Consider the following 13,594-nt stretch of genomic DNA (forward strand, 5'->3'; position numbering starts at 1 on the left):
GGTTGCGACAGAGGGGTGGTTTAGGATTTTAGATTTAGGGCTGAGCTGGAGTGACTGAGGTTTGATTGACGTATAACCTGATACACTGCCAGCGGTGGAGAGATAGTGAAACAGAGAGGCAGAGAAAGAGAACGAGAGAGAAAGAGAGAGATGAATCCATACCTCAGTAGGAGTCATGCCGGACCACTCGTCTGCTGAGGCCTGGACCCTCATAATGGCGTTCTGGATGAGGTCAAACCCGGATCCTGTCACCACGATGGTCCTTCCACCACTGAAACAACATCACCGGAAACAAAGGGGCGAAATGAATGGTTTTAACCCACGGAGGGGATCACATTCACATTTCATCCAACAGAAGAGATATCACATTAAATCCATTTTATCTCATTTCTACCAGTATTCTTGTGTAACCAGAGGAGAACAACTTGAGACCACCTTTACCCCAGACACAGACACAAGTACAAAGCTCTCCCTCGACCTGCATTTGGCAAATCTGACCATAATTCTATTCCTCCCGATTCCTGCTTACAAGCAAAAACTAAAGCAGGAAGTACCAGTGGACTCGGTCAATACGGAAGTGGTCAGATGACGCAGATGCTACGCTACAGGACTGTTTTGCTTGCACAGACTGGAATATGTTCCGGGATTCATCCAATGGCATTGAGGAGCATACCACCTCAGTCACCGGCTTAATCAACTCTCTCTTCATCAGCACTCATCAATAAGTGCATCGACGATGTCGTCTCCACAGTGACCGTACCATTGCAACCAGAAGCCATGGATTATAGGCAACATCCGCACCGAGCTAAAGGCTATAGCTACCTCTTTCAAGGAGCGGGACACTAAAACGGACACATATAAGAAATCCTGCTGTGGCAAACAGGTAAAGCGTTAATACAGGACTAAGATTGAATCCTACTACACTGGCTCAGACTCTTGTCGGATGTTGCAGGGCTTGAAAAATATTATAAAGTGAAACCCAGCCGCGAGCTGCCCAGTGACGCGAGCCTACCCGACGAGCTAAATGCCTTTTATGCTTGCTTCGAGGCAAGCAACACTGAAGCATGCATGAGAGCACCAGCTGTTCCGGGCGACTGTGTGATCACGCTCTCTGTAGCCGATGTGAGCAAGACCTTTAAACAGGTCAACATTCAAAAGGTGTGGGGCCAGACAAATTACCAGGATGTGTACTCAAAGCATGCACGGACCAACTGGCAAGTGTATTCACTGACATTTTCAAACTCTCCCTGATCGAGTCAGTAATACCTACATGTTTCAAACAGACCATCATAGTCCCTGTACCTGATCACCGACAACGATGAGACAGCCTATAGGGAGGAGGTCAAAGAATTGGCAGTTTGGTGCCAGGACAACAACCTCCCCCTCAATGTAAGAATAACAAAATAGATGATAATTGCCTATAGGAAAAGGAGGGCCAAACAGACCTCCATTAACATCGACGAGGCTGAAGTGGAGCGGGTCGAGAGTTTCAAGTTCCATGGTGTCCACAACAAACTATCATGGTCCAAACACACCAAGACAGTTGTGAAGAGGGCATGACAACACCTTTCCCCCCTCAGGAGACTGAAAAGATTTGGCATGGGTCCCCAGATCCTCAGAAAGTTCTACAGCTGCACCATCGAGAGCATCCTAACTGGTTGCATCACTACCTGGTATGGCAACTGCTCGGCATCTGACCGTAAGTTGTTACAGAGGGTACATCACTGGGGCCAAGCTTCCTGACATCCCAGACCTCTATACCAGGTGGTGTCAGATGAAAGCCCAAAATATGGTCAAAGACTCCAGTCACCCAAGTCATAGACTGTTCTCTCTGTTACCGCACGGCAAGCGGTACCAAGTCTAGAACCGAAAGGCTCCTTAACAGCTTCTACCCCCAAGCTATAAGACTACTGAAGTTGAATGAAATTGCCACCCAGACTATTTATATTGTTTTTACACTGCTGCTACTCGTTGATATTATCTATACATAGTCACTTTACAAATTACCTCAACTAATGTGTACCCCCTGTATAGCGCCTCATTATTGTTATTGTTATGTCATTTTCTCGTGTTACTTGTTATTATAAAAAAAAATGTTTTACTTCAGTTAACTTAGTCAATATTTTCTTAACTCTATTTCTTGAACTGCATTGTTGGTTAAGGGCTTGTAAGTAAGCATTTCATGGTAATGTCTACACATTTAACCATCCATATGTGGTGGAAGGACCATCGGTGGATGGGACAAATTCTGACTTGACATTGATTTGACTTGACATTGATGCTACAAACTGTTGTCAGGAGAGGGAGCCAGGTGTGTTGGAAATTGAATGCCATTAAACTACACTAGGGAAGCTTTCATTGTCTTACGACAGGTGGCATCATTCTAACGCATCACGTCTCAGTGCAGATGGAGTTGTCTTGCTAGTTGATGTGAGACAAAGTGGACGCCTCTATAATAGCTTCTTGTCTCTAGAGGTCTGATACTCACCACACAAAGCTTCCCTTGGGGTGGTGGTCCAGGATAGTGGGGTTCTCCCAGAACTGGAAGGCTGTGGGGACGGCCGTGGTGGTGCTCTTCCCATACTTTACCGTGACCATGAGCAGGTCAGAGGGGACCTTTTCTGCCCGGTACTCTCCCATCCTGCAGGTGATGTTTGCACCGAAAGTCTCCCTGCAGACAAGGACACAGCCAGGGACACAGTCAGCCAGGGACACAGACCACTCAGAACTAGGGGTCAACAGGGGTCACGGTGCACAGGAGACTAACATGGCAGAATCATGACAGCTAGTTAATTACTGGGCTTTCTTGTTAAAGAAAATCATGGCCAAATTTGAAATGAAGGTCTTTTTCAATACATCAACCCTGCTTGCTAGATCTGTACACACTTATGCTTAAAGCACCTGTTATTTTGCACGTTGTCATGCCAAAGGGTTGGCTGAAGTGAAATCATCTGCAGGTGACCAGTTACCAGACCACCGCAACCTTGCCTAATACTAGTTCCTTTCCCAGGATGCAGCAGTACTTACACAGTGCACACCACCCCGCCGACGGTGACGCTGACGTCCTCCCTGGTGGCTGTGTCCAGGTTGGAGCCAGAGATGGTGATGACCATGCCCCCGGCCTTGGAGCCCTTGTCGGGGTGAACCGAGCTGGCTATGGGGTCCTGGAGGATCATGTAAGAAAACACGCCCTGTCATCCTATTCATGTCTCATTTCTTCCCCCACAAGGCTTTCAAAACGCACACACACACACACCCACCCAACCCCACACGCATTTCCTTCAATTTGCTGAGTAAACAGTTAGGCGCAGCGGTCCCCTGTGGGGAAGCTTTAGCCGTGTGAGATATAAAGAAAGACAGTCAAATTGCTCCAGCGGACCCTGTTAAGGCACCAGAGGAAATGGAAGCGGCGTATCGCACATTCTAAAATAATACACACAACTATAATATACAAAACTCAATTTCGTCTTATCGTTCTGGGCATTACCTGCCAGGGTAATGTGGCAGTACCAGAGTAGCTTATTCACAGAACATTATTATACTTAAATGTCATGCCCTTCATGCGTACTGATAAAGGGGCTCTTAAATACAGCGTCTGCATAGCTGGGAAATTGAAAATAAAACAATGGCGATAACATAACCAAATCGGGTAGACACTTCATGAGTCCGCCCTCCCATCCAGAAGGACTGTGATAGAAGTGAAGACAAGCGGTAGGTTAGCTACCCGGTATGTGAAGAAAACGGAGGACGTTCCTCTCTTCCCTCCCTCCAGCTCCACCTCCACCGGCCCCCAGTTGGTGCTCAGCGGGTCCAAGGGGCCGATCTCGCACACCACACTAGAGACCCGGGAGGAAGGAAGACATTTGAGGGCTCGTGTACATTTGGGTAGCCCACAGTATACGACAGAACACACAACGCGCCACGGTACAACCCCTTCTGTCGCCCATCTACACACACTCAGAGGCTGCGGGTGTGTCCCGTGAAGCGCTGGTCTAAAGCAGTGCACTATAAAGGGAATAGGGGGCCATTTGGTGTGTTTACCTGGTGGAGACGGCGTATCGGTCCTCCTGGTGTATGCAGGGGACCCCCACCACACTGACGGCCTTGATGTCATCCTTGTGGATGCCCAGGTTGGAGCCCTTGATGGTGACAGAGATGCCCCCCTTCACGGGTCCGTAGCGAGGGATGATCTGGGGGATTGGGGAACAGGTTTAAGATGGCAGGCTTAGAGGTTACTATGCAGAGTACCCGGCCACTTTTGGATGAAAGTGTACACAGTCGTTTGCAGAGTAGCACCTTGAAATAAGACACAAACTCGTGCAGAATGCGACCTCGCAGTCTGTGAAAGACTGTGTTTGGGACTGTAGCCCAGCCTTTAGAATTGACAATTGATCAGAGGCGCCCCTTTCGCGTGTGGGCATTCGACAGCCATTGAACAGACCTCATTGTCAGTAGCTACTGGGGGATAAAATAAGACCAGTCATCGAAGTGAACATCAAAATGTCTAGTCAGTCGGTGATAATCATTAGTCGATTTTGTTGCAGGTTGAAAGACAGGTGTGTTACTCACGTCAGTGATCTGTGGGTCAGGGCACTCTGTGTCCTGCGGGTCCTCTGTGGCCTGGTCAATACACAGCTTCTCATAGACGCACGACTTTCTCTTGGCGCACCACACGCAGCTGTACTTAGGAGCAGCGTTCTTACACAGGCTGCAATCCTCCCGGCCCAGTGAGCAGTTATATAGGGTCACTGTGAAGGAAGAGGAGAGCCGTAGAATACTAGGGACTATTCTGTCATTTCATTTACATGACACTGGGCCATCAGTAGTACAACGATGGTTTTGGACTAATTCACTTAGACGATGGCAAAGAGTATGTCGGTAAATGTGTGAATGTATTAATGTAAATGCAAATAAGGCCCTATTTGTCGTTTTATGTCCACACATCCCTTTGGTTTGTTTTTAAGTACAAATTCGTTTTTTGGGGGCATCTGTACTTTACTTTAGTGTTTATATTTTTACAGCTTCTACTTTTACTTCACTACGTTCCCAAAGAAAATAATGTACTTTTTACTGCATACATTTTCTCTGACACCCAAAAGTACTAGTTACGTATTGAATGCTTAGCAATACAGGAAAATGGTCCAGAGAACATCCCTGGTCATCTACTGCCTCTGATCTGGCAGACTCACTAAACAGAGAACATCCCTGGTCATCTACTGCCTCTGATCTGGCAGACTCACTAAACAGAGAACATCCCTGGTCATCTACTGCCTCTGATCTGGCAGACTCACTAAACAGAGAACATCCCTGGTCATCTACTGCCTCTGATCTGGCAGACTCACTAAACAGAGAACATCCCTGGTCATCTACTGCCTCTGATCTGGCAGACTCACTAAACACACATGCTTCATTTAAAAATTATTTAAAAAACTAGAAGAATGTGCTGTCTGGTTTGTTTTATATAATGAATGTGAAATGATTTATGCTTTTACTTTTGATACTTAAGTATATTTAAAATCAAATACTTCTAGATTTTTTACTCAAGTAGTATTTTACTGGGTGACTTTCACTTTTACTTGAGTCATTTTCTATTAAGGCATCTTTAATTAAAACGAGGACAATTGGGCACTTTTCCACTTCGGGTCAACACGGTTGCATATTTGCATGTACCACTTACCATTCAGCGTGCTGTCTATCTTCCTGCCCGTCTCCTTGTCCTTCACGTAGAACAGAACGTTGGTTTCCTGTGACTTGTCGAAGGAAAACTAGAGACGGGAACACAAACGACCTATTAATCCAGTGATTAATGACACATCTCCAGAATATGCCAGAGAAAAGTTCTCTTCGTTACTTATACACTTCGGCAACCATTCAGAAACAGCAGAAGATGTGGGAATAAGTATCTGTACCGTTTCAAAGACGTTTTCCAATCACAGAAAACGCAGTTTGAGGATATAAAAAACAAAAACAGTGGGGTTTTTGTCCATGGGGGGGGTGGGGGGGTGCTATAATATCAAACTGACTGACACAAACCAGGTATAGTGACCATACAATACAACATCCTGACCAAGCAACACCGAATGAACCCTTCACCCCTTCAAGACAGAGTGATGTGAAAGCTACTATTGGCAGGTGTGGGTCAGTAAGCAGTACTGACGCACATTAAAACCGCTGAAACTGTAGAAGGGCCCGTCTTCAGACACGACGTCCTCCTTCACGCTCCTCATCAGCTCCGTGCCGATGGTGAATGTCCGGTCCTGCAGAGGAGGAGAGGGTTAGTTGTGTACGTGCTCAGGAACAAAAGGGTTCAACTCAACGTGACTATCGTCGGATTCACCACTCACTAGTGCCCGCTGTTCTTCTGAACTTCCACAGATTCTAGGAGTGTCTAAATGTAAACCTAATATAACAGCGATATCAAATATTTAAAACATGTCATTTACTTGGTACACATCCAGATTGATGCCCTCGAAGCTGATGGTGGTTTTGAACCCAACAGGAATGAGCACAGGGTCAGGGTTTTCAAACTGGGGACACCTCGCTCCCTAAACAGAGACGAAAATGAAATGACAATTTCAGAAATGAACATGTCAGAGCAATTGCATTTTTGAACTTCAGCAGACAAACTCTCATCCAGACGGATCACTTGTCAGCTCTCTGACGGATCTGTTGACTTGCACATTGACATGCCATGCAAAGGCTCTAACGAACCGTACTGCATTTGAACCCGTTTAACGGAGCACCTACCTGTCTGTGTTTGATGATCTGAGGGCCCGACAGAGTACCATCCACGTCCTGGCAGGTGTGGTCCTGTGTGTTCCACTGGCAGCCCCATGGACTGGCCACACACGACATACACCTAGGACACACGCCCACAGCCAGGAGGCGCACTCAATTAAAAAAACTGTGACAGTATTCCTGTAGCTGTACCCATGTTGTTGATGGTAAACATGTCTCTCCACCTTCCAATAAACAAAGCTCATTTATCACGTGCTTTTCCTCCGGGTGAAAAGACAACACAGGAAGCAAACAAAGCTCATTTATCACGTGCTTTTCCTCCGGGTGAAAAGACAACACAGGAAGCAGCCACGGAAGAAAACACATATGTTGGAGATGGACTTGTATTTCTTGATTAATGAAAAAGGAAACTGAAGTCATTTCCTGCAGGTTGGTAATAAAAAAAAGGGTCAGAATGCAGGAGATGCATTCAATCCCAGTATCATGAATCACAGTTTACCCACAGGAGCAGAACCCTTCACCTTGTTCCTTTCCATCAAAGTTGTCAGCACAATGAGCCCAGAGAGTGAGGTAGAGAGAGTGGAGTAGAGAGAGTGGAGTAGAGAGAGTGGAGTAGAGAGAGTGGAGTAGAGAGAGTGGAATAGAGAGAGTGGAGTAGAGAGAGTGGAGTACAGAGAGTGGAGTAGAGAGAGTGGAGTAGAGAGAGTGCAGTACAGAGAGTGGGGTAGAGAAAGTGGGGTAGAGAGAGTGGGGTAGAGAGAGTGGAGTAGAGAGAGTGGAGTACAGAGAGTGGAGTACAGAGAGTGGAATAGAGGGAGTGGAGTAGAGAGAGTGGAGTAGAGAGAGTGGGGTAGAGAGAGTGGGGTAGAGAGAGTGGGGTAGAGAGAGTGGAGTAGAGAGAGTGGAATAGAGGGAGTGGAGTAGAGAGAGTGGGGTAGAGAGAGTGGAGTAGAGAGAGTGGGGTAGAGAGAGTGGAGTAGAGAGAGTGGAATAGAGGGAGTGGAGTAGAGAGAGGGGGTAGAGAGAGTGGAGTAGAGAGAGTGGAGTAGAGAGAGTGGAATAGAGGGAGTGGAGTAGAGAGAGTGCGGTACAGAGAGTGGGGTAGAGAGAGTGGAGTAGAGAGAGTGGAGTAGAGAGAGTGGAGTAGAGAGAGTGGAATAGAGGGAGTGGAGTAGAGAGAGTGGGGTAGAGAGAGTGGAGTAGAGAGAGTGCAGTACAGAGAGTTGGGTAGAGAGAGTGGAATAGAGGGAGTGGAGTAGAGAGAGTGCGGTACAGAGAGTGGAGTACAGAGAGTGGAGTAGAGAGAGTGGAGTAGAGAGAGTGCAGTACAGAGAGTGGGGTAGAGAGAGTGGGGTAGAGAGAGTGGGGTAGAGAGAGTGGAGTAGAGGGAGTGGAGTAGAGAGAGTGGAGTAGAGAGAGTGGAGTAGAGAGTGGAGTAGAGAGAGTGGGGTAGAGAGAGTGGAGTAGAGAGAGTGCAGTACAGAGAGTTGGGTAGAGAGAGTGGAGTAGAGAGAGTGGAATAGAGGGAGTGGAGTAGAGAGAGTGCGGTACAGAGAGTGGGGTAGAGAGAGTGGAGTAGAGAGAGTGCAGTACAGAGAGTGGGGTAGAGAAAGTGCAGTACAGAGAGTGGGGTAGAGAGAGTGCAGTACAGAGAGTGGGGTAGAGAAAGTGCAGTACAGAGAGTGGGGTAGAGAGAGTGCAGTACAGAGAGTGGGGTAGAGAAAGTGCAGTACAGAGAGTGGGGTAGAGAGAGTGCAGTACAGAGAGTAAGGTAGAGAGAGTGGGGAAGAGAGAGTGGGGTAGAGAGAGTGGGGTAGAGAGAGTGGAGTACAGAGAGTTAACTCACGGTGTGTTTTCTGCTTTCCTCACAGTGGCTGAACAGTTGTAGAACTTGAACTCCCTGGTGGCAAGCTCCACCGACTCGTTCACAAAGATCTTAATGGGCACCGCCACGAAATCTACGGGCGCAGAGAGGCACAAAGAGGAGCAGAGAGGAACAGAGAGGAGCAGAGAGGCACAAAGAGGAGCAGAGAGGAACAGACAGGAGCAGAGAGGAACAGACAGGAGCAGAGAGAAACAGACAGGAGCAGAGAGAAACAGACAGGAGCAGAGAGGAACAGACAGGAGCAGAGAGGAACAGACAGGAGCAGAGAGGAACAGAGAGGAACAGACAGTAGCAGAGAGGAACAGACAGTAGCAGGGAGGAACAGACAGGAGCAGAGAGGGGCAGAGAGGCACAGACAGGAGTAGAGAGGAGCAGAGAGGAACAGAGAGGAACAGACAGGAGTAGAGAGGAGCAGACAGGAGCAGAGAGGAGCAGAGAGGCACAAAGAGGAGCAGAGAGGAACAGACAAGAGCAGAGAGGAGTAGAGAGGAACAGACAGGAGCAGAGAGGAACAGAGAGGAGCAGAGATGCACAGAGAGGAGCAGAGAGGCACAGACAGGAGCAGAGAGGCACAGACAGGAGCAGAGAGGAACAGAGAGGAACAGACAGGAGCAGAGAGGAACAGACAGGAACAGACAGGAACAGAGAGGAACAGACAGGAGCAGAGAGGAACAGACAGGAACAGAGGGGAACAGACAGGAGCAGAGAGGAACAGAGATGAACATACAGGAGCAGAGAGGAACATACAGGAACAGAGAGGAACAGACAGGAACAGACAGGAACAGAGAGGAACAGACAGGAGCAGAGAGGTACATACAGGAACAGAGAGGAACAGACAGGAACAGAGAGGAACAGACAGGAGCAGAGAAGAACAGAGAGGAACAGACAGGAGCAGAGAGGAATAGACAGGAACAGACAGGAGCAGAGAGGCACAGAGAGGAACAGACACAAGCAGAGAGGCACAAAGAGGAGCATAGAGGAACAGACAGGAGCAGAGAGGAACAGACATGAGCAGAGAGGCACAAAGAGCAGCAGAGATAAGCAGAGAGAAGCAGAGAAACGAGCAGAGAGGAACATACAGGAACAGACAGGAACAGAGAGGAGCAGAGAAGAACAGAGAGGAACAGACAGGAGCAGAGAGGAATAGACAGGAGCAGAGAGGAACAGACAGGAGCAGAGAGGAATAGACAGGAGCAGAGAGGCACAGAGAGGAACAGACACAAGCAGAGAGGCAAAGAGGAGCATAGAGGAACAGACAGGAGCAGAGAGGAACAGACACAAGCAGAGAGGCAAAGAGGAGCATAGAGGAACAGACAGGAGCAGAGAGGAACAGACAGGAGCAGAGAGGAACAGACAGGAACAGACAGGAGCAGACAGGAGCAGAGAGAATCAGACAGGAGCAGAGAGAATCAGACAGGAGCAGAGAGAATCAGACAGGAGCAGAGAGGAACAGACAGGAGCAGAGAGGAACAGACAGGAGCAGAGAGGAACAGACAGGAGCATCAGAGTGTCCTTGTGATTGGTGAAGATACAGGTTGCTGTGAAATCCACATAACATTTTTATTTTTTATTTTTAGCTTTATTTAACCAGGCAAGTCAGTTAAGAACATATTCTTATTTTCAATGACGGCCTGGGAACAGTGGGTTAACTGCCTATTCAGGGGCAGAACGACAGATTTGTACCGTGTCAGCTCGGGGGTTTGAACTCGCAACCTTCCGGTTACTAGTCCAACGCTCTAACCACTAGGCTACGCTGCCGTCCCATACATACAGAGCTCAGTGAGATATAGCTATATAGGGCCAGGAGTATTTCCTGACTACATGACCTGACAAGGAAATACTCTGGTACATAGGTAGTTACAGCCAACACTCTTAGAAAAAATGGTTCCTCTGTGGAAAGGGTTCTTGATGAAACTCAAAAGGGTTCTGCCTAGAACCAAAAAGGGTTATTCAAGGGATTATCCTATGGGGACAGACAAAGAAGCCTTTTAGGTTATAGATAGCACCTTTTTGTCTCTGAGTGTATACCCAGGGCCCTGAGTTTTCCAGGTCAGGAAAAACTCCTGACCCATACTACAGTGAGTGTGGTCCTACCCTGGTGTTCAGGTGTGGATGGTAAAGAGACAGGGTTGGGCAGGGCACAGGTGACCTGGCCAGAGGCCATGGTAGCCTCACTCATATAGGAGGGGAACACACAGTGCAGACGGTCTGCCTGCCCGACGGAGGGGAGGGAGGGCACGTTGATCTCCACCTGAGAGAGAGAAACACGGGAGAGAGAGAGAAAGGAAGGAAAACCAAGAGGGAGAGAGAGAAAGGAGAGAGAGAGATGAAGATACTATTTGTACATTGTATATATATATATATATATATATATATATATATATATATATATATATATATATATATATATATATATATATATATATATATAATATGACATTTGTAATGTCTTTACTGTTTTGAAACTGTTGTATGTGTAATGTTTACTGTTAATTTTTGTTGTTTTTCACTTTATATATTCACTTTGTATGTTGTCTACCTCACTTGCTTTGGCAATGTTAACACATGTTTCCCATGCCAATAAAGCCCTTGAATTGAATTGAATTGAATTGAGAGAAAGGAAGGCAAACCGAGAGGGAGAGAAACAGAGAGAGAGAAAGGAGAGAGAGAGAAAGGAAGGAAAACCGAGAGGGAGAGAAACAGAGAGAGAGGAAGGAGAGAGAGAGAAAGGAAGGAAAACCGAGAGGGAGAGAAACAGAGAGAGAGAAAGGAGAGAGAGAGAAAGGAAGGAAAACCGAGAGGGAGAGAAACAGAGAGAGAGAAAGGAGAGAGAGAGAAAGGTAGGAAAACCGAGAGGGAGAGAAACAGAGAGAGAGAAAGGAGAGAGAGAGAAAGGAGAGAGAGAGAAAGGAGAGAGAGAGAAAGGAAGGAAAACCGAGAGGGAGAGAAACAGAGAGAGAGAAAGGAGAGAGAGAGAAAGGAAGGAAAACCGAGAGAGAGAGAAACAGAGAGAGAGAAAGGAGAGAGAGAGAAAGGTAGGAAAACCGAGAGGGAGAGAAACAGAGAGAGAGAAAGGAGAGAGAGAGAAAGGAAGGAAAACCGAGAGGGAGAGAAACAGAGAGAGAGGAAGGAGATAGAGAGAAAGGAAGGAAAACCGAGAGGGAGAGAAACAGAGAGAGAGGAAGGAGATAGAGAGAAAGGAAGGAAAACCGAGAGGGAGAGAAACAGAGAGAGAGAAAGGAGAGAGAGAGAAAGGAAGGAAAACCGAGAGAGAGAGAAACAGAGAGAGAGAAAGGAGAGAGAGAGAAAGGTAGGAAAACCGAGAGGGAGAGAAACAGAGAGAGAGAAAGGAAGGAAAACCGAGAGGGAGAGAAACAGAGAGAGAGAAAGGAGAGAGAGAGAAAGGAAGGAAAACCGAGAGGGAGAGAAACAGAGAGAGAGAAAGGAGAGAGAGAGAAAGGAAGGCAAACCGAGAGGGAGAGAAACAGAGAGAGCGAAAGGAGAGAGAGAGAAAGGAAGGCAAACCGAGAGGGAGAGAAACAGAGAGAGAGAAAGGAGAGAGAGAGAAAGGAAGGCAAACCGAGAGGGAGAGAAACAGAGAGAGAGAGATTGAGAGAGAGCAAGGAATGAAAACAGAGAAAGAGAGAGATAAACAGAGAGAAAGAGAGGGGAGAGAGAGAAAGGAAGGAAAACCAAGAGGGAGAGAAACAGAGAGATAGGAAGGAGAGAGAGAGAGAGAGAGCAAGAGAGAGCGTAGAGAGAGAGAGAGAGAAAGAGAGAGGGTAGAGAGAGAGAATGAGAGAGAAACAGAGAGAGGGTAGAGAGAGAGCGAGGGTAGAGAGAGAGAGGAGGAGAGAAACAGAGAGGGTAGAGAGAAACAGAGAGGGTAGAGAAACAGAAAGAGGGTAGAGAAACAGAGAGGGTAGAGAGAAACAGAGAGGGTAGAGAGAAACAGAGAGGGTAGAGGGAAACAGAGAGAGGGTAGAGAAACAGAGAGGGTAGAGAAACAGAGAGAGGGTAGAGAAACAGAGAGGGTAGAGGGAAACAGAGAGAGGGTAGAGAAACAGGGAGGGTAGAGAAACAGAGAGAGGGTAGAGAAACAGAGAGAGGGTAGAGAAACAGAGAGAGGGTAGAGAGAAACAGAGAGGGTAGAGAAACAGAGAGAGGGTAGAGAGAAACAGAGAGAGGGTAGAGAGAAACAGAGAGGGTAGAGAAACAGAGAGAGAGTGGAGAAACAGAGAGAGGGTAGAGGAACAGAGAGAGGGTAGAGAGAAACAGAGAGGGTAGAGAAACAGAGAGGGTAGAGAAACAGAGAGAGGGTAGAGAAACAGAGAGAGGGTAGAGAAACAGAGAGAGGGTAGAGAGAAACAGAGAGGGTAGAGAAACAGAGAGAGGGTAGAGAGAAACAGAGAGAGGGTAGAGAGAAACAGAGAGGGTAGAGAAACAGAGAGAGGGTAGAGGAACAGAGAGAGGGTAGAGAGAAACAGAGAGGGTAGAGAGAAACAGTGAGGGTAGAGAGAAACAGAGAGGGTAGAGAAACAGAGAGAGGGTAGAGAGAAACAGAGAGAGGGTAGAGAGAAACAGAGAGGGTAGAGAAACAGAGAGAGGGTAGAGGAACAGAGAGAGGGTAGAGAGAAACAGAGAGGGTAGAGAGAAACAGTGAGGGTAGAGAGAAACAGTGAGGGTAGAGAGAAACAGAGAGAGGGTAGAGAGAAACAGAGAGAGGGTAGAGAGAAACAGAGAGGGTAGAGAAACAGAGAGGGTAGAGAAACAGAGAGAGGGTAGAGAGAAACAGAGAGAGGGTAGAGAGAAACAGAGAGGGTAGAGAGAAACAGTGAGGGTAGAGAGAAACAGAGAGGGTAGAGAGAAACAGAGAGGGTAGAGAAACAGAGAGAGGGTAGAGAAACAGAGAGGGTAGAGAAACAGAGAGAGGGTAGAGAGAAACAGAGAGAGGGTAGAGAGAAACAGAGA

At 47.3% G+C, this 13,594-nt stretch overlaps 1 protein-coding gene across 4 annotated transcripts in view; it reads right to left on the reverse strand.

Moving 5' to 3' along the window:
• plxnb2b (plexin b2b) overlaps window positions 1-13,594 on the reverse strand; it is a 198,274-nt gene that overhangs the window by 20,533 nt on the left and 164,147 nt on the right. For all 4 annotated transcript variants that reach the window (XM_046354171.1, XM_046354180.1, XM_046354188.1 and 1 more), the window contains 12 exons: window positions 10,718-10,874; window positions 8,585-8,696; window positions 6,748-6,859; window positions 6,444-6,545; window positions 6,162-6,257; window positions 5,678-5,765; window positions 4,570-4,748; window positions 4,042-4,190; window positions 3,725-3,836; window positions 3,028-3,164; window positions 2,489-2,671; window positions 163-271 (listed from right to left, as the gene is read on the reverse strand). In XM_046354171.1, the coding sequence (XP_046210127.1) occupies window positions 163-271; window positions 2,489-2,671; window positions 3,028-3,164; window positions 3,725-3,836; window positions 4,042-4,190; window positions 4,570-4,748; window positions 5,678-5,765; window positions 6,162-6,257; window positions 6,444-6,545; window positions 6,748-6,859; window positions 8,585-8,696; window positions 10,718-10,874 (1,536 nt within the window). The remainder of the gene's footprint in view (window positions 1-162; window positions 272-2,488; window positions 2,672-3,027; window positions 3,165-3,724; window positions 3,837-4,041; window positions 4,191-4,569; window positions 4,749-5,677; window positions 5,766-6,161; window positions 6,258-6,443; window positions 6,546-6,747; window positions 6,860-8,584; window positions 8,697-10,717; window positions 10,875-13,594) is intronic.

The sequence above is a fragment of the Oncorhynchus gorbuscha genome, linkage group LG01, assembly GCF_021184085.1.
Source record: "Oncorhynchus gorbuscha isolate QuinsamMale2020 ecotype Even-year linkage group LG01, OgorEven_v1.0, whole genome shotgun sequence".
NCBI classification, from domain to species: Eukaryota; Metazoa; Chordata; class Actinopteri; order Salmoniformes; family Salmonidae; genus Oncorhynchus; species Oncorhynchus gorbuscha.